Source organism: Lycorma delicatula, chromosome 1 (genome assembly GCF_047948215.1).
Source record: "Lycorma delicatula isolate Av1 chromosome 1, ASM4794821v1, whole genome shotgun sequence".
In the NCBI taxonomy this organism is placed as follows: Eukaryota; Metazoa; Arthropoda; class Insecta; order Hemiptera; family Fulgoridae; genus Lycorma; species Lycorma delicatula.
In genome coordinates this window covers 58500190-58522437 of record NC_134455.1, presented here as the reverse complement: position 1 = coordinate 58522437, position 22248 = coordinate 58500190, and the positions used below count along the sequence as shown (strand labels likewise).

At 28.9% G+C, this 22248-nt stretch overlaps 1 protein-coding gene across 1 annotated transcript in view; it reads right to left on the bottom strand.

The window, feature by feature from the left end:
* Positions 1-22248, bottom strand: part of LOC142317515 (protein gooseberry-like) — a 163117-nt gene that overhangs the window by 71415 nt on the left and 69454 nt on the right. The window contains 1 exon segment of the mRNA XM_075354076.1: positions 9576-9691. Coding sequence (XP_075210191.1) covers positions 9576-9691 — 116 coding nt within the window.

Genomic DNA, 22248 nt, shown 5'->3' with positions numbered 1-22248 from the left:
TTTGCTTTGACTGTTTGGTATTTAAATGGCGAAACCAAAAGAAACGAGGTCCGGCAGTCTGTTCGTGTCGGCCACCCAATGAGGTCATTTCCATAGCCTTCAAAGCTGCCGCCAGTCGGTCCCCCATAGTAAAACTTGATTTAAATGAAGCTTGCAGTATACCAATTATAAATTTATAGTTTTCTGTTTTATTGCACCTTTTAATGCTTCAACTGTTGATGACTTCTTATTCTTTAGTATAAGAATAAGATTTCATTTAATATCAATTACCTAAGCCAGGTTTTAATAGCTCTTATTACGATGAGAGATACGGATTACTTTAACCGGTCGGTATCCTCAATTATTAACATGGCTTTCTATTACCGCAAAATAATTCAGTCTGTTTATTCTTGCATTTGAATGAAACGTAAATGAATTATGCAAATTCTATATCAATTCTTAAAAATTAAAATTAAATTCGAAATACAGCTCATACAAGAATGAATTTTGCACCCCCCCCCCCCTTAATACGTACATACGCAAACACACACACACACACACACACACACACACACACACACACACACACACACACACACACACACACACACACACACACACATGAAGATGTCTAGATGGTCCGTTCTTTTTTTGTAAGTCATTGTGGATGTGTCATAGATTTATAAAATACATACATACTTCATCATCATTTTTTTATTTATATTATGTAATATTCCATGTACATTATTTAATTTACAAATGAATTGAAGAAGTAAGCCATGATTTCATTCGAAGTAAAAGTAATTACCTACAAATATTTATCGTTAAACTTTCTTCGGTATCAATTATTACTTTCTTTTATTTAGAACTTTAAGATTGATATTGATAATATTTGTATAAGAGTGTCAAAAAAGAATTTAAAATAAAAATCACAACTTAAAATTGCAATAAATAATAGTTACAAATGAAAACTACAATTTATCTTTAATATATTATCTACAAGTGTACAAACAACTATTACGTAGGTTTACAATTAACGCATGATGACGTGCCGAAGATCTGACGTGAATTACATGAAATGATATAATCTAGTGACCGATTGCGGTGTGAAAATATTTGTACACGAAAAATATTCATTTTTACGCAATCCTTACTTCTTAATTATCACGCGGTTTTCCAAAAAATAATTATATTTTGTTGTGTGATAAGATTATCTACTGGTAATTTGTACCAATTTACTAATAATTATGTTATCCAATTTGTAATAGATTTATATTCCATTTCGTTTCAGACGTCTACATACAATATTTTCTGAGGATAATAAGTTAGAAATTGTAAGAATTTTGGTAGTCGATTTTGAACAACAGAGATCGTTGTAATGTAATTAATATGCTCGAAAACTATTGGCATGTTTATGTCGTTGTGCAGGATGTAATTTGTTTCGTAAAAAGATACGTTTACAGTGGAGTTTTTAATTAATATCTTTGAAAGATAATTAGAGTTAAAAATACTACATCTAAAAGTAGGGCTCCTGTAAATCCAAAGCGGTCTGATTAATGAATTGTCTATAATTTTTAAAATAGATGTTTTATCCCATCATATCGTATAACTTGCTGAATCTTTTATTTAACAGATCCCAAGTACAAATTATGTGACAAGTCATTTCGGTATCTCGCTTGGATAATGAAGTCGGTTAGTAAATATGATTTGGTTGTTATTATTAGTTATAGTTGGACAGTTTGCAGTTTTCGAGATTGCAGATTTACGAAAACCAAATTGATGATTAGATAGCATTTACATATTGTTAATGAGTCTTCAGTTGGCCTTCGGGCTTTTGGTATAACACAAATTTTTATCTTTCCATTAAAATTAAATTTCGCGTGTTAGGAGAGAAGCGTTAAATACTCAGGTTAATAGATCTCATAAATTCCAGTTATATAATATAACTGTCATAAAATATGACAGTTATATAGTCAAGTACAGTTATATAGTCATAATATGACAGTTTATATAGTCATAAAATATGAGAATCATGTTGATCAGATTGCATCGAATACTGACAGAATAGTAATAATATGAAATTAGTAACATTTATTGTATTGAAATTATAGGTACTATTTATTTATTTTACTATGAAAGTGTACTTTTTTAATATTTAAGTACAGATTTGTTCCCGCATTGATTAATAATACCGCCGATCTCCGTGGCGGAGTGGTAGCTTCTAGGTCTTTCATCTGGAGGTCGAAGTTCGAATCCCGGTCAGGCATGGCATTTTTCGCACGCCACAAAACTTATTATCAACCGTCAGTAAATGTAAGTGTAATCCTGTATAAATAAATATATATATATATAAGGTATTAAAAATAAAGAATTTACTTTAACATGCAAAATGTTTGTTATAACATATAATCATACATTACGTTTGCTAATAACTATGGAAATCCCGAAAAGTAACATTAAAATAAAAAACACTTTTATTCTAAGCGGATCCTTAGATTATAATTTATCACCTAACATTGCAACGTTGTGAAATATCTGTAATTTATTTTACTCCAGGAATCTAAGTAATTTTTACTTATTCGATTAAAATTACTTAGATTCCATGAATATTTTCATATACGTTCTCAGTCGTTAAGGTTTCCAGTTTTTATAGAAACCAAACGTAGTCTCCTATGTTAATTCATTATTTTAACTACTGTGTTTTACGAGTAATTTGATTTTTGTGTACGTGAAGTATCCCTAAGTATAGCTTCGAATTTTTTCTTATACTTTTGGAAGAATTTTATGGCAATAACGGTAAAAAGCAACGTATTTATAATCCAGAAATTTGCTTAGAATTATTTCATTTTAAAACTAATATTATGAACAAATTTTGGTTCTTATTTTTTTTTAGTAATTTTAACAACAGGAATACTCTATCCATTACAACTGATAAACTGTCAGTTAACAGCATGAACATAAGGACTGGAGAGTTGGATTACTACTTAATTGTATTTAACTAGGAGCTTAATACGTTGTTTAGTTACTGTATATTTTCTTGAAAATGTTAGCTATAAAAACAAAAATAGATTCTACCATTAGTATGAATAATTTATTAAAAAGGTAATAATAAGAATATAAATACAGTTTAAATTGTGATTTACACCCATTTAAGATGAAATGAAGCTTTTAATTCTGTATCAATAACGTATGATATAATAAAAAAAAAAAAAAAATTAAAAAAATCCGTGGGTAGAAGTAGTAGGAGTGTCGCGTAGGTCTTGTTTCCTTTTTGTTCATGTGCTGCCCTCTAACAATGCCGCCAGACACTCCCCCTTCCCGGCCCTGATCATGTTTATTTAGCCTCTGTCACTCAAACGTGCTCCAGTTTCTCTTTCATCTATACCGCGAACGTACTGTCTTCAAAAATACACACTTCCGTCTCGACTCCCTTTATTATGGTAACTTATTTTAGTATCATTAAAAAATTGCAAAAGTGAATATAAAAAATGCATTTGCTATAGTAGGGTACGATTCGGATGGAAGATGAGAAAATACATTTTTCGTGCATAGTTTGACAAACTGAATGGTTCTTCCGCTGAAATAGTTCATCGACGATCATTTTAAAATATGAATATATATCTAAAATTTAAGATGTTGCAAATGGAAATCGTTCGTTATTGTCGAATAAAAACTTACACCATAATTTATGTTGAAAAGACCGAACAAAGTATATATTAGTTAAGTATCTTGAAAAGTATGATGATTTTTTTTTTCTTAGTCGTGCTATGTAGTTTTGTAATTTGTGGAGAGGATGTTCGGGTGTTGAGAGTGAAGTTATAGGAAAACCCGGTTTATGTGTCATGGAACCCCGCGAGATTTCGATGAGGAGCACTCCTGGAAGAAGACAGAGACGGTGGAGGAAAAGCATTGGATACGAAGTATCGAAAATCGATTATTAATAATACTATTTTTATACGTTACTAGCAGACCCGCAATGCTTCGCTATAGTAGATTTAACTATATATGTATATAGATTAAATTAACACAATTGAAAGTTTGATAAAACATTAAAAAACTGAACATTACGGAACTTTACAAAATTTAACCTTTGACTTTATTCCTTCATCCCGTCGTTGTAACCCTGTTGTAACGTTGTAACCCTATTACCGGTTTTCCGTTTCCCCTTCTTCCATTTTCCCTTCTTCACTGTTTCCCGTTTTCCCGTATTTCTGTTCTCCCTTTGCCCGCGTATAAATCGGTCATTAATTAATTTTATTTATCGGTCAGTAATTTTTTAGTCTATAGCGGACACACATGCGAACATTGTCTTTTATATATGTAGAAAAAGAAAGTCTGTTTGTATATTTGTTTCGTAAATATCTCGACAACGGCGTCACCTAGCGAATTTAATCTTTGCAAAACTTTTTCTTATTCTGAATATTCTGAATTATTCAAATATTCTGAATATTTGTTATATGTTTTTAAGTTTGAAAACATTAAAGTTTACAGCTTAACGTTTTTATTTTTCTTCATCCAGATGGATTTTCGTTTTATCAGCATCGCTCAAGAATTACTAAAACGTTTGAAACTCATAAATCTTTTGTAATTCATCAGAAAGGACTTTTTTACTGACTTTAGATGGAACATAAATGCAAAAGTTTATTTCTTTAGGTGTCTTCTGCATACAAATTATTCGGATAGTTTTAGAAGCAGAGATATGAACACATTCTTTGCAGACCTTTAAGGAGATAGATGAGGTTTTACTTTTTAGAAATTCGTTTTGAAGTGCTATTGAAAACCTTCAAAGCGGTTGCATCTGATAGAAATATTGGAGCACGTGATCTAATAATGGGTAATCAAACAGGTACCTACTGGATTACGCACTACTTCATTCATACAAAAATTGTTGTTACCTTTCTTTTATCTATTTATCTTTTATTTAACAGTAAAAAAATTACTGTTACAAAATGAGATTTGTAATATTTTAATTTAGCAACAGCATTAATAACAAGAAAAAATAAAGATAAATTCCCTCTTGAATCCTAAATTTATATATATATATATATATATATACTCGTATATATTTTTAGCATTCTACACACACACACACACACACACACACTTATATATATATATATATATATATATATATATATATATATATATATATATATATTGAAGTTTGGTGAATAGAAAAAATTTATTTTATTTTTATTTTTGGTGTTTGCAGAAAAACATCAACTTCAGTTTTAAATATTAGAGTATGTTTTCAGAAAGAGGAATTTGGGAAATTCTTGAATCAGTATTTGAATTATGCCTCAATTTTGAAAATAAACAGATAAAAAGGAATGTGCAGTGTCTGAAACGTGTGGAATTTTGAAGTCGAAATGAAGGCTTTCGTTGTAAACATATTCTAAGAGAAGTACTGGATATAAGACCTAGAAATTTAGACTGAAAACGTGTACTTTTTTAAGATTATTGCATTTTTAATAGAATATTTGAACTCTACATAAGACCAAATGAAATTTATTGGTTAACTTGAATAAAAATTATTTAAGTGGAATAGGAAATTGAGATCGAACGACATAGTTGTTTCAATCTCGAGTTTAGAACATAAGCCGTTTGTTCAAAACAAATCTTAGATAGGGAACTTGATATTTTTGTGGTATCGCTTTAGCAATACTTAAGCAATACATAATTTTTTTATATCTTTCCTCAATGATAAATAGGCGATCAAATTATGCGAGATTAATTCTTATCGCAAATCGGTAAACTTTCGCATTAGATGTCCAAGTACCGTTTAAGATTTACACTATTAAGGAAATAGCGGGTTGGGAGAAGGACAGGTCTCTGGTGAACAGAGACTTGGATAATCAACGAGAAGGTCAAAGATGAACAGTAGAGACAGAATCGAACTTTGTGGTGTCGTAACTAAAATCTATTTATAGTCAGACCATTCCGTTCTTTATCGAACGATAGAAAATGGATCCTGCAAGAACTGATGTAGAAGTACATTGTCAGATAGAATTTGTTTGGGTTTGTAAATCTGATTGTTCTGCCGTACCTTATTGAACCTGCACTCAGACCAAATAAAAGTTCAACCGTGTATTTTGAGTAGTTTAAAACTGTTGCAGTTGAATCAATTATAATACGGTCAGAAATCAAACCGTTCGTGAGGAATACATTGATGATTACCAAAAAAGTACTACAAGCAAATAAAAATGTTTTTGAATACTTTAGAAACAACGGAATTGAAGTAACTAAACAGTCTAACCGATTGACCGAACAGTCAACTGAATTGACTGAACAGTCTAACAGTAACTAAGACGATTGACCGTTTGTTTGGTTTAGAGAGCGAAGGTATCCGAATCAGCTTCCGTTGGAAAATATAGTGCATTGTCCTTAATGTTGAATTGAGCGTGAAAGTAATGAGAGAAACAACCGGTGGTAGTAACTTACGAAGAATTTCTGTAGTGGGTAAACCGAAATTACGAGTTTTTTTATGCTAGGTTCAACTTAATAGAAACAGAATATTTAAGGAAATAAATGAACAAGGTTTTATGGCAATCGATATACAGAAGAACAAACACGTTTCTTGTTCTGCGATAAATAAGATGTTTCAGTTATCTGTTAGTAATTAGTTTAATCGGTTTAACTATCTATCGTGTAGCGATAGATTTATTAACCGTCTTGATCGAACAGTTAATTAATTTATCGGATCAAACTGTTAATTAACATTCCACAAGCTATAATCTAAGTAAAAATCAAGATATAACTACCGACATTTCTTAAAGTAGTAGTTTTTGTTGTTGTGTGAGGGCGGTTAAATAGAACGTTGGCTAATGGAAATAGAGCCACTGACAATCGTGTATCTATCTCTAGGCAATGATTGGAATATATTCATTAATTTTATTTCGAGATCGTACCGCCTCTCAACAGTTTTTAGCCTAATTACAATTCGGCAAATAGTCATCTCCAGTATAATATAAAGCCATCGGATAAATGATAAACTACATGCAAATGTTATTTCATTATCAGTTAAAAAAAACCACTTTGTATCAAAAGAAATATAGAATGACCGTCTAAAAATATTTATTTATTTATTTACATAGTAACAACAGGCTTACGCCCTCTTACAGTTACTAGATGATAAGTTAATTTTGTATCGTGTAAAAAAATCCTACGCCTGACCAGGATTCCAACCCGGGACCAACGGATGATACGCCGAGACCTTATTACTCCGTCACGGAACATAGGTTTTTAAACAGATAATTTTTATAAAATATAATCTATTTAGCAGCGGTAATATGATTTCACACTCATATTATCTCTAATAAATAACGGTTATTTCACAAAACTAAAATAATATATTTTGTTTCATAACGATATTTTCCAGTCTATCGACAAAGAACAAAATTAAATGACTGAAAATTTAACAGGGTTTTGTATTTTTATTAGTAAAACAACATATTGTTTTTGTAGCTATCTTATATGTTTATTATTAACATCATTATACTTAAAAAGTAACAGATCGTAAAACTATAATGCATTTATTATTATTTAAAAAAATTAAATAAAGAAAGTAAATTTACACAGAGCTAAGAATAATGAAAATATATTTGAGATGTATTTTAAATGTTAGCGGTTTATTTTGTTTAAGTCTAATAAAGTTAAAAATATGTGAAAATGAATTTAGCAATCTAATATAAAAAAAAAATGTAATTTAATCTGAAAATATAAAACTAAGGAAATAATTTTATTGTTATACAATTAATCTTAAAAAATATGAAATTTTTAAAATTAGATAGGCATTCAAGTTTCAATGATATAGATGAACAAATTATTTAAGGATAAATTCTGATTATCTGAAATTAAGAAAATACGAATACATAATGCAAATTTTTATTTAATTACAGACAAACCTGATTTAAAATTAACATAGTGTAATGAGTAATATTATAAAGCAATCGTTATAGTTAACATTTAATATTTTATCATGTACGAAGTATTTGAAATAATCATTTTATAAATTTTGATGCCGAAATGAATTTTTTAAATTAATTTTAACAGATGCCATTTAAAAAAAAATATTACCGTTAAAATTTGTTACTTTTATTATTATTTTCTATTTTAAACGATAAGATAAATAAACACTGCCACAGCGGAAAAAAACACATTTGATCGAAAACGAAAATAGCGAAATAAAAAGTAACTGTGATAAAAAATCTAAACTGCATTGACAATGTTTTTAAAAAGACTAATGGCAATATGGGAGTTTTTACATTATACTTGAAAATTTTTATCATGCGTTCCAGTAACGGTTTAGCTGTTTTATTTGTGTAATTTTTAGTAAGAATTCCATACTACTATAAAGTAAAGCCTCCAAATTTTGCCAATTACTACTTTCATTAAAAATGTAAATGAAATGAGAGAACGCTCAAACATCGGTTATACGATCCCATTAAAGTTAGAGGGTTTAAGTAATATCTGTAGTAATAATCTTAAGGTTATTTCCTTATGGAAAGAGTAATAAAATGCGACCTTTTAATTAATTATAGAAGAAATTAAACCCTCCCCTAACCAGCTAAACGCTGATGAATGGAGGCTTAGTAGCCAGGCTACATCGAGTGTGCAGACACAATCGCCGCAGAGCCTTAGGCGAGTACTAATGAACTTAACAATCTTCATTAGGTAGATGTTGTAATCTTGCTGTTTTTCTTTGCATTTAAAATGGCTAAAAAGCCGTACAACCGATTCTTTGTATACACATTTGGGTTGTACGTGTACATAGAAAACTTAAAGAATATTTTTACTGACCGGTACAGTTGAAAAACGGTATAATTGGCCTGACGTTTTCGGATACCGAGTAGTACAGAGCCCACTGGCATAACATTAGTTACTTTTAATTAAATATTAACACAATTATTAAAGAAGATTTGTGCGTATTACCATAATGTGGACTTATTTTTAGATTATTACTCAGAAATTATTGTTTACATCTATATGTTGTTTTTAATATATATCATCTCAAATAGTTTTCTTATCTCGAGTAGGTACGAAGTTTGTTTTTTAAAAGATAGAGAAGTACTACAAATAAATAAACAACAGTAATAAATTCATTTAACAGTTACAAAATTTTAGTTTTAATCAATTGCAACAAAAAGTGGAAACCGATACAAAATTAATTTCGAGTTGAAACTATACCTTGTGTTTTATAAAATAAAAAGGATTTTATTAGATAATTGTACTTTTTATATATGCAAGTAACAATTAATTTTTATTTTTATTTTTATTGGATGTGTAATTATTGTTTTCCTTTATAAGAAAATAAGACATTTAACTAATGCTTATGTCCATTATAACTTCCAAAGTTATGATGCATCATGTAAGTTACATTTGGCTGAGATTCAAAAAGTTGGATCCTCATTCTTTACTACAAAACAATTTGTACGTCTACATATATAATGATATAATGTGTATATATATATATATATATATAAGTTTTCGTTATTTTATCTTTCCATTTAATTTTAATGTAATAAGTTCGGTAAAAAATTTAATTAACATAAATAAATTGAAACTTTCTTATTAAAAAATAAATATGCTTGACTTACCATCGCTTAGTTTCTTATCCTGGGAACTGTCTTCACCATCATGACCGCGTAATAGCCGTGAAATAGCACTGACTGATGGAGCGCTTCCTCTGTCACACAGACCTTCTTTGATCAAACTGTAATAAAATGAATTAATTACTCATTTATAGTTATTAATTATTCATTTAATTACAAGTAATTATTATAATTAATCTGATTATAAATACAAAAAAAAATAATAATATTGTTGACCATAATGAAGTTTCAGTAAAATATGAAATAATAAATCTTAAGCCAGTTGTAATGTAAATTTTGTGATGAAATCTTGTTTATTTTGTCATAAATGCTATAACGTAGAAAACTAGAACACAAAATCAACATTAAATTTACATAAATGAGAAAATTCAAAATAAAATATAATTTACAAACTTATTATTTACACTAACCCGATTATTTATTTTAACTCAGCAAAAAAAACTTTATAATTAACAATTAATTCTATAAAGTATACACCCAGGTAAATTATGTCATTCTTATTTTCCCATCGGAGATATTTTAAACTAGAACTGTTATATGTTTATTCTAGTGTAAAGTAATTAATAACTTTATTAGCTAACATTATTTTAGGTGAATACAGCAAAAAGTATCGATATCGCTTACTTTGAACTAAACAAGATCATTAGATCGGCACAGTTACATTCGAATGACTAACTTAGGGGATTAAAGTTTTTCAAAATATATTGGGTTAGAACCAGATGATTTTATAGATATATTTAAATAATTTCCTCTTACTAACGAATGAGAGAGCAAAAAATAAACATAGGAACCAATACGACGCCATTATTAAGCTCATTTTACAATACATGATTACAGATTAATAATCTATTTTATTATCACAAAAGATCATTAAATTTCACGTAATTAATCGATGTTGTATCAATTTTACTGTAAATTTCTATAGCCTAATTGATTTTATGAAATGCAAATATCACTTGATAAACATGCATCGGACTAATAATAAAAATAATAAAAAAACTTTACTATTGTGTACGATACTAATATTATATTTAGCAGTTAGAAAGTTCGTGAATATTTGGTTTTTTAAACTGTAAATTAAGTATTAATTACTTACTTAAATAACTATTTAATCAGTTAATTATCTATTAAACGGTTTCCTGTTTAATTACGATTATATCGAAGTTTTACAGGTAGATTATTAATGAATTTGTGTTCGAATCCTTAAATGATTTTTGTAATTTATAAAAATATAATGCAGAAAAAGCTTTCTTAAATCTTTCGAGTGAATTAATTATGAAATTAATATATACCGATTCTATAGTCGTTGACATAATGTACCCCTTATGTGCTTTCCGTGTGATGAAAAAACAAAAACTATGAAAAATGAACCTAGCTGTGCACGACTCCATGAATCACTATACCATCCACTTGGACCTGATTTAGAAAACAGCAATCGCCTGCCTGCGTTTGAATGCTATCACCTGCAGTCAGCGTACTACAGCCAAAGATTACAGCGCTGTCACAGGGTTTCCTCACGCTGCCTGCATTTCGCAGTGTACTGGGCAACAAGATTTAATGCACATTTCCCTGCTTCATTCCCAGCCGCCAACGTTTTCTTAACATTTTCGAGAACAGTGGAGTTGTTCGAGGTGGATCTGATCCGGCGTTTACCATAGGCTTCGGGTAGGGCAAGCACAGTGAAATTTCTTGGCTCCGACTGAACTCCTAATTTACCCGTGAGGCAAAACCGATGAGCAACCGACCGCACGGTATGACCCGACCTCTGGTTACCCGCTATATAGGAGCTCAGGTCAACCTGTGAACACTTGAGGAAGAGAACGTCATCTGCAAAATCAAGTTGAAACACGAGATGATCGAGATAGAGCGCACCTCGCTTGGATTTTAAAGTAAAAGAGAAGACCACTAATCCAAATCTACCGACTGTATCAGCCGATACAATTTTATAACTCTTTTAATTAATTTCGTTACTGAAAATTAACAGCCGCCCGTGGTAAACATTTTGGTTAGTTTTCGATCCCGTGATCAACAATCGGTCTTACGCTGACTCGATGAAATAATATTTATTTATAAAATAATATTATTTTTTATTTTTTGTTTATGCAACAAATGTAATGCTTCTCGGAAAATTATGCGATCGAAAAAAAGGAAGTAACCACTAATAAAAAATAATGATATCCTTACATCACTCAATATGGATATCATGGGCTTTACACGTAAAGAGTTTATATAATTTATTTCGCGTTTTTATTTAGAAAAAGGCTTCTGCGCAAATATATGTAAATAAATAAATATATATATATATAAACTTTGAAAGAGTTCTCAACGTATCCGATAAAAGTTTAAAAAATAGTCAAACAAAAAATATATACATTACTGCTGTGGTAGTATAAATAGAGGGGGCATTTGTTTTTCGTGCATTTCATCGATATTTGTCATCAATCACTGGACTGGATTTTAACGATTCATTAATTTTTGTTTTATGTTAATATTAAGACTTTATAGTCTTCATAAAATAAATTTTCTTTATTTAGTTTTTATATACTCATCTTTCTCTTACATTACGTATTTACTTTCGACAGCACACAGTTTACTTCATCACTAGATTTATTAGTAAGTTGTAAGAGTTTATAGGGAACGAAACAAAAGATTATATGAACCATGTAATTCTATGTTTTACAGGTATTTTCAAAAATTTTGAATTCAGGAATGAATTTGAGATTCAATTAAAAAGCTAGTAAATTTCTTTTTCGAAATTATTAGACTTATAAACTATATTATTGTAAAATTGTAAAATTCAAAAACTAAATGCTACTAATAATATGATATTTTTATGTGACAGTATTATCGTGGAAATAGCATGTATATCTATCTGTCCATTAATATATAGGATACTGTTTTATAATCCTCTCTACAAAAAAAAAAGAAAAAAATTGAAAATGATCAAATCTGTTACTATGATTACTATTTATTTTATTTCACTCATTCATTGCGTTGGATTTTTTGCATTTTAAATATAAATAAATTTTGATTGTACTTTAACTATGTAAAAATTTAGAAAAACCTTTCTTAAGAAAAAGTTATAAGCAGTCAAGGATGATAAATTTGTACCGCGATTAGATGAATTCTAAAACCAGTGAATTAGTTCATTACTTAATCTACTTGTACTTCGTAAACTACTTGTACCGGAATTTTAACTAATTTATTCCAATTAGGGTTCTGTTTTGTGTAAGTGTGAATCTGAAGAAGCTTTTGTGTTTTATAATGTAACATTTTTTAGATACTACTTTTTTTATAGACTACATTTTTATAGGTACTACTTAACCCTCACAAAATGACAATAAACGGTTATACAAAGTCTATAAGTTTTAAAGGCTTGAACTGGCCTAGAAATGTGACTAAAATGGACAGTTCCTTTCCATGCAATGCCTGAACTGAATTATGGATAAGCTGGACTCGAAAGTAGACGACAAAATAATACATTTTGTCTGTATAATGATTTTTCACACTAATAATCAACATGTAAACGATTATTTAATGTCCAACAAAATCTTAGTTAATGAATCATTAACCTTATGATTATTCCACTGGGATAAATAATAAATAAACTTTCAGTAAACACTATCGATGAGTATTATTTAATTCATTTATTTTTGTAATTTTTTGAAAATGTATGATGTAGACAAATGTTTTTGAAGGTGAAGCTAATATCTGTGAAATTGGTGGTGGAGAAAATTATCGGATAAGTGTTAAGTACGGTTACGTTCAAATTGAGGGTATAATATTATGTATAAGAATATCAGATAAATGGGATAGGTAGAGGCAGCATCTTAAAAAATTACAAAAAAAGAAGAAAATTCGAAATCAGATAGTAAAAAGCCGCAATTAATTTTGAAAAGATCTAGAATTTGGGCTTGGAACAAAATGAATTAGAGTCAAAGTTCATATATTGTGGGTGAGTATAATCGATATAATCTGTAGTAGTATACTACAGATTAGAATATAAAATATTCTAATCCGCCGACTTCCGCGGCAGATCGGTAGCGTTTCGTCTTTCATCCGGTATGTTCTGGATTCGATTTCTTTCAGGCTTGACATTTATAACACGCTACAAATACTTCGCTTTATATTCTCATGCAAAAAACTTAAGCATATGCTATGAATTATTCATCTAATAAATGGAAAAAGTAATAAACAGGAACGGACCATTATTCCTTATCGGTACTCCTGTTAGAAACATGCAGGGACATGCTCGATATAAAATGTGAGACAGAAAGATGACGTCAGTCATTATGTAGCTCGGTGAAGGATTTAAGAAAGTTTTAGGCTATAGTCTAAGGTTTTTAATGGAAAATATTGGTGTTTTTTTAAGAATTAATGCCTAAAAATATTTAATTTCAGAGCATAATTATAAGTTTAAAGGAGTTCGTGTTTATTTTTCTATACGTATTTTGAGTAACTGAATTTGATTATGGGAAAACAATGCACTATAGTAAAACGTAACAACCAAACTTTATGTGAAATAATATAGGCTACTTTAATACATTTTTATCAATCTGGTCGATGACTTGCGCCATTTTGATGATAGTGGGAAATTTGTTAATAGTTGTGTTCAGAATAAAACTTTATTTAATATGCTTTCCTCCTATGTAAAGGAATCATGTTTACTGCATTTTAACATTTTTATTCTGTAAAAAACATTAATTACAATACATATTAAATATCTTGTTTCACAAAATGTATAGGTCTATATATTTTTACATCGACGTAATTTCACTGTTATTCATATTTTATTTTATTTCAGTTTTGACCTCAAACTACCGCGCAATGAAACAAATTTGTCGACTTAAATTGTAAACATATTTCAATAAATTTAGTTCTTACATTACCTAATCCTAAATTTAAAAAAAAAAATTAATGATGAAAATTTGTATCACTTGCTTACATAAGTCTGACCGACTGCATATGTAAATGTTCCCTTAAATGAGAAAATCCTTATAGAATTGATGGGAACTACCAATCATACTACCTATACGATATTTTCCCTCTTTGCAATACAAACAGCGCAATTCCTTTGTAGTTTTCTGAAAGTTAGTATGACTACCAAAATGTTAAAGTAATTTCATGTGAAAAAGTCTTACTTTTTCTCAGTAAATTTGAATCCTTATTTAAGCAACAATAATAGTTAAATATTGTTTGACTCGGTTGTAGGCAGAGAATTAAACTCTTATTTAATTAAAGGAAAGAAGTAGTCTAATTCTGGAATATCAATTACAAGACATTAAAGATTGTACGTTACACTTATTTTGTGAAACATCGTATAAAACTCATAACTACATGAAAATAAATAATTAAGATACATATTTGAATTGTAACTATAATTATAACGTAATTTAAGGAACGTTAGATAATTTCTGTTTAAAAATCCGGTAAAAGGATAAATAAAAATAGATATTTTATTTATGAAGTATATTTACTCTATAGTAAATGTTTATTAAATAACTTAAACACGCTACAGAAATTACAGAGAATGTGAGTTTATTGCATTATATCGCCCGTAGTAATCGCCGAAATAATTTTTTTTACGAAAAGAAAATATTATTTAATTCTCGTTTAGTCTTAAAAACGAGTAAACTATATATAAGAACGGAACAAATCGATTTCGATCGACAACGTAGCTCCGAATGAATTCTTGAAGTGTGCTACCAATTTGTCGAGACAAATTATTGTAAAAAAAATTTAATTCGTAGACAATAAGCACTGACATTTTAAAAGTTATAAAACGTAGTGAAGATACATCTTAAATCGATTGTTGTACGCGTTAGCTTAAATGCAAATATACCAACAGATTTTTATATTATTCTACTCATTTTTATTAAGATTTCACGTTCGGAAAACGTAATATTTAATCGATGGGTCTTAAGAAAAAAGCGATATGTAAAAAAAATCCATAAATAAAATATTTTTAATTATAAAATAAATAAATTTTCACGCAGATTTAATTATTTTACTTAACGTGTTTTAGAACGTAGTGTTAAATTAATAGGTAGAAATGTGTGTTTCCGGGCTAGAATAAATAATATTTGCTAGGTTCTTTGTTCGTGATTTTATCGTTTTCATTTTGACGTTATTCCTTTGAAGGGATAAAATAGCGTTTAAGGAATAACTTTTTGTTTAAAGCCTTTATAAACCCAAATATTCAAAATTATATTTTTGCGCGTTTATATGCGCGCGCACGTAAACGCATACAGAGGTAGATAGCGCATGAATCGGTAATATTTTTTAAACTTTAACTAAGAGTTTGTACGAGTAAGCTCTTAAGCGATACTTAAAGGCTTTAAAGAGATGTGTCTTCTGTATTTTATCATAAAGAGAAAATTATTGCAAAACTACGTGACTTTAAACAGAAACGTACGACAATAGTTTCTCTGCTCAGAACTCGTAACATAGATTTTTCATCGCTTGAAGAACGTGTAGATAACTTGTTAAAAAAATATATTACTACTACTGTAAAACGAATACAATTCTTCAAGAGCTTCGCGAAACTAAATTTATAAATATCAGACGGGTTGCATTTCGTGTTTTATTTAAATCCATCAACAAGTTAAGGTTAACGTTGCATTGAATCTAATAAAAATTGTTTCATTTAGTGTAATGACAAAAAAAAAAAAATAAATAGTAAAATAAAGGGCATTTTAATTTAATTTTTTTTTTTTTAATGTTAATTTTTAAATACAATTTAAAAAAGAACTTTTTCGAAAAAATTAAAAGTATGGCAAAATTATCTTGTTAATTTTGAGTTGAGTAAAATGGATAATCAACCGGCTGTATGAACCACGTCCTTAATTACAGAAATCGCTAGTTCAACGATTCATAAGATTTTTTGTAACATATCAAGCTTGTTTAAATAGGCTAAATCACTATAAATATGTTTTTATTTTAACAATAATAAGTAGGAGGATTTTGATAAACAAAGGTATTAGGTCAATATTACATAAATTGAAGACTAAAATTTGTTCGCACAGTCGACTTTCATGAAAAGTTATATTTATAAAATTTACTATTTATTAATTTTTTTTATAATATTGCACAAAATGAAGAAATTTGAAATCAAACTAAAAGCAGGATAAGCAACATTAAACCGTTTTTACGTAGTACCGTATGTAAATGGAAAATTATTATTTTTTAACGTAATGACAACTTATGAGCGACGTTTTGTCTAAAAAGCAAATCCACTGTAGGCTATGCAGATACGACCCATCTGTACGAATTTCAAAAAGGACTCTCTTCTTTTTATTTACCTCCTCGTTAAAATACGACAGTATTTTTTATTGTTACCGATTCAGACGGTTTGAAAACAATAATTATTAAAACTGTTAGATTTTTTAACAGCTCGGTTTAGAATATGTAATTCATTTAGTTTAAACGATAAGTGTTTAATAGCGCGTTAAGATCCGTCTTGTGCGTTGTTCTTTATCGCCGGTGAATACGGCTTGCTTCGACTGCAGTGTGCCTGCTTGGAGCCGTCGGGCCGGTACGGTGGGCGGTTGCTTTACGGTGGTCAGAACGCTCCGCGCTATTAACTGTTTGCACAGTCCACGGACTTCTGTTCACGGTACGTGAAATCCCTCCTGTTAAATATTAAGTTCGACACCCGAATGATAAAATTATTTTTGTTCGGCACACCCTTGCTACTTCGTTTGATTTTTCACGCGTGTTCGAATTCCTAAGTAAAGAGTTTTAATGCGAAAAATAATGCGCTAGTATACGTATTTTAAATATCTTAATAAATAATGTAATCTTATTTTTCAACTTTCCTATAGATCTAATCTGATTTTATCAAATAGAATTAACCGACAATAAAATATAACAATAATAATAGAATTTTAAAAAATTATTACATTTTTACTATTATATTACGGTTTAATAGATTGAACAGCCTGGTAAACTAGTTCAGAAATGGGTATTTCTAATGAAATTGTGTGAAAAAAAAACATTACATGAGGAAGTCTTGGTATAGAATAAAGGCCAAAAAGACCAAAAAAAAAAATATATATATTTATACAATAAAACATACAATATATAATTTTAAAAGTTGCGGAAAAAACGCTTCAGAAATGGTAAAATTAGACCTAACAAATGCAAACAGAAGATTACGCAAAAGATTGAAAATTTATAGAATTTGAACAACTTCTACTAATAGCAGTAGAACTAAGAACGTAATAACATTATCAGTGGATTACAATAATTTCATATTATCTTTAGCATAGACTCTCAGACAAGACACAGAATAATAAGCAACCTACCCAAAAATTTACACTTTCGCGCCATCTCTAAACTCAAAAACTTTCAGACCTAAACTAAAAGTTATTTTTAGAATTTCTTATTTTCTCAAATTCTGATAAAGTTATCAGTTGTGAGACTTCTCATAATACTTTATTTGTAAGTCATTAATTTATATCGATGATGTTTAATCGTGACGAATCTTGCAAGATATCTCAAGTTTACTGCTGGTCTTTTCTTTTTTATACGTTGTTACAAACAACCAAAAAACAAGTAAAGTTTTAAGAGTTATAAAAAAAAAAAAAATAATAAAATAAAAGTAATGAGTAAAATATATTAATTTTTGGATGATAAAACAAACCTTCCCCTTCTTAGAGATGGTGTTTTATTTTCAAATAAATCCGCAGGTCTATCAATTTACTTTTACTCTTTCATTTTCAGTGTATCTGTTTTATTCTTTCATAATTTTTTTAGTTTCAAATTTACTGGGATTTTCTATCTAATAACTAGCACCTATCTTTTAATTTAATGATACGACTTCTTTAAATAATTTAATAAAGGAAGTAAATTTTAAGAGTAGCCTCTATTTAACAAACTATGCCACCAAACTTATAGCATAGATGAATCATAGATAAAAAGTGTTACGCTATGTTGCCTACAAATATAATTTAAATGCTAGTTGTACTAATTGTCAATTTTAATATAATTCTACTAAACTAGCAAATAATCCGAATTCTCTGGATATGATTTTAATGTTTTGTAACAGATGGTAGTTTATTACTCATTGATATAAAATAAACATGTTTAGTTGTAATCTTATTGTATACTTACTATTTTTTATTACACAAGGAAATCAGCAATATATTTTTTAATACTTTATATAGGTAAATTTAATTAAAAATTATAGTTTTACTTAATTCATTTATTAAAGTTAGAGTTACACCTCATTTCTTTAAATATAAGTTTACCAATTGGGTCAATAACAGCTTATTTAATTTTTTAATTATCAAAACGAGATCGGTATTACTTTAATCTGTAGACTTTGAGCATGTTCAGAAGTTTTTCTAGGCGTTGCCTACAGATGCTGTCTTTTAGACAGCATATTTAAAAAGTTATTGAATTAATCTTGATGCAATACACAAGTCACCTGAAAACGGCAAATCCATGCTCAAGGTAAACGAGGAATCCGTCTAAAACGTAATAGAAAAATTGAGGGGTAAATAAATAGGCTAATTAGTCCACACTATTCGTCAGGTTAAAAAAATAAAATATTTTAGGCTGCTTATGTCAACCGGTCGATCGTTGTGGAAGTGGTAGCAATCAGATTGATTTTTAAAATAATTTGATCGCAGAAAACAAATAAGTTAATTTGTTTTTATTTATGTTTTATTACTTTTTTTAAAATAAAAAAAAGACCCTTCACTAGATGTATGAAACGATAGAAAATCCAATCGTCACAAAAAATAAGTAATGGTCATTAATAGTCGGCAAATAATATAAATTATTAAAAATGATATGATAATGATATTAATAAACTACAATCATTTAACATGCTTATACTTGTCTTTATATGATTTATCTGCACTAGTGTTTTTCATCTTTCGATCCCTTTTTATAATAGAATAAATAAATTTACGAATAACATATATACACCTTAGATTCTTTAAGTAAAGAATTTGTAGGCTAGATGATATAAAAAATCAGCATCGACCTGAAGAAAGCGTAACCAATACAAAAAATAATTTGTCAGGCTTAGTAGAGAACGCGAGGAATATCGGTAAGGTTTCCCTTACCTTCATCGCCGAATGGGATATCGACATATCAAGCCCAGAAAATGCTATTGATACTCATCCCAACGAACGACACTCATTTAATTCACCGTATTGAAAATGTGTGCCGAACATCATTACTCTCAGAGAAAACAAATCATAGTCAATCGCTTGTGTCTTACATCTTTTACGGGAATCACGCTCCTAATAAAGATTGGAAAAATATTAAACCCTCTTTTTGTAGTACAATACGTTGTACCTACTATCTTTACTCGTTAGGGCAGCAGAGACAAGGTAACAAAGAAGACGTCTGAATTGGCTGATATTTAGTAAGTTAATTAAGCAAATTAACTTTCTATTAATGTGAACAAGAATTTAAAAATAAATAGGTTACGAGAAGCTTTCTTTTTTTTTAATTATAATTTAGTTTGTGTTAATTTATATTAATTGCAGTGGATTAAAAAAATATACAAAGGGACTCGTAATTTTAAAAGTGGTATCCCTCTTCCCTCTTCCCAATATGTAAATTGTAAGTATTTTTTTCATTAAATTATAATTTTTTTTTGTTATTGCTCTATTTCTAATTGTAAGATGCAAAAGTTAGTGATTTCTTTAACAAACCTTAAAAAAATGCCAACATGCATGCCAATTCTAATAGTTAACTTTTTTTAAAAAGCAATTTTTCCCCTTGCTGAAGTTTAAATGGAATTTCTACCGATAGTAATTCAGTAAATACATTCTAAGGATTCCAATTTATATGAAAATTTTTAATTTTTTACTGGTGTCGTAAACGTAAGTAGAATGTCTTCTTTCGACCGCAAGAGGGTTTTGTCTTTTACTCGGGAAAATTTGAGTAAACCGCTAAATGTCGCAAAAAAATGTTGCCGTAATATTTTTATTCAAATCAGTTAGGCTGGTTTTCTAAAATTTCATAAAATCTGTCCATGATTTTTGTAAATTTATTTACTTTTGGTAAAAACAAATTTTGTACATCTTAGGAAAACATTATTATTGATAAAAACATATGTCTGATAAAAGACTTATCAAATTTTGTGGTGAAAATATTATAAAAAAGAGGATACGATCAACATTTCCATTACTAAAATTACCTATGAAGTTAGCAGGGGACATCATCACTTGTTCAAAAAAATCATTCATACAAAACATCATGAAAATACTTTTATCGTAATCTTCTTGCCCTTTAATACCTGTTGAATCGATGAAGTATTGAATAAAAGAAACCTTGTTCATTCCAACATAATTACATAGCCCTGTCTACTGTCTGCAGTTACTGTAATATAATAGTGGAAAATTAACGAAAAAAAAGAAGAATATTCGAGGCAAAGTAAAATTAGCAAAGTAATTTGAATGAAAAAATAAATTTACTAGTGTTTATAGGTGTAGCTACTGCATTTAAGTCACCCTAGAAAGTCGCCATTTCTACTAACACAATTATAAATATTATAACTTTTAGCACGTTTCGTAATTTTTAATATTTCTGACAATACACTAAAAAGGAACCGATCTTTCCTCAGGGTTGAGTTTCATCACTCCCAGATGAAAATTTAGCACTTCGCATGTGAGTATTTAACCAGATAAGAGTTAAAGGGATAAGAGTTCTATTCCAGAATTAGTAATATATAACGAAATGTCGAAACAAAGGGGTTTCAGAGTAACAAAAATATTTTTAGTTGATTGATTTAGACAAACGCTAGGTTATTAAGGTGGAGTTATTGGAGACGAAGAGTTTTGGCTGTTGATAAGACCAAAAGAAAAGTACGCTGAATAAAGTTGTTTTGTCTCTTGTAAAATCTATTACCCTCTTACGGTAAACGATTTTTAACGTAAACACAGAAATATGATAAAACCGACGTTGACAAGCATTTTGTAGACAGTTTGAATTCATTCGAAAAGTATCAGCATAAAAATATAGTTTTCTTCCAAGTGAAGTAAAATCTAATAATAAAACAGTTTACATTGACTTCGTTATAGTAGCATTATTAATAAAAACAACTTCTACTATTGCGTGGGATAACAAAAAACAAAAATAAAAAAAATCGTTGAAATAATTTCATTAGCTTAAATTACTATACTATGTCCTTCTGTTCTTTATCATCGTATCAGGATAGATTATTAAAAAAATTATTTCGTAAAGAAATAAATTTAAATTAAATATTTAGTTAAAATTCGTATTTGAAATCTGAAACCGATTACAATGAAATTGCATTATTGATCAAAAAATAAGTTATATATGTATGCAAATATAATATGTACAATAAATGTATATCTGAAGTGGAGACATAATATTGTCTTCAGTATTGTAATAATAATTTTTATACTACAACTACACAGTCTACAGATCGTTAAGCTGCGCAAAGGTATCAATAAAAATTAATCTGATTAGTCTTACGGTATGAATAATTATCATATCTATAAAAGTTATTGAAAAAAAAAACAACACATAAATGCTTAAAAAAAATATTACAAACTGAAACAATAGAAGTCATATAAGATGGAAAAAAAACACGTAAATTTAGCACGCTGGTTGTCATAAAACTGTTCTACTGAAACAATATCTCAGCTGGCCGCTGGCCGCTGCCCGCTAC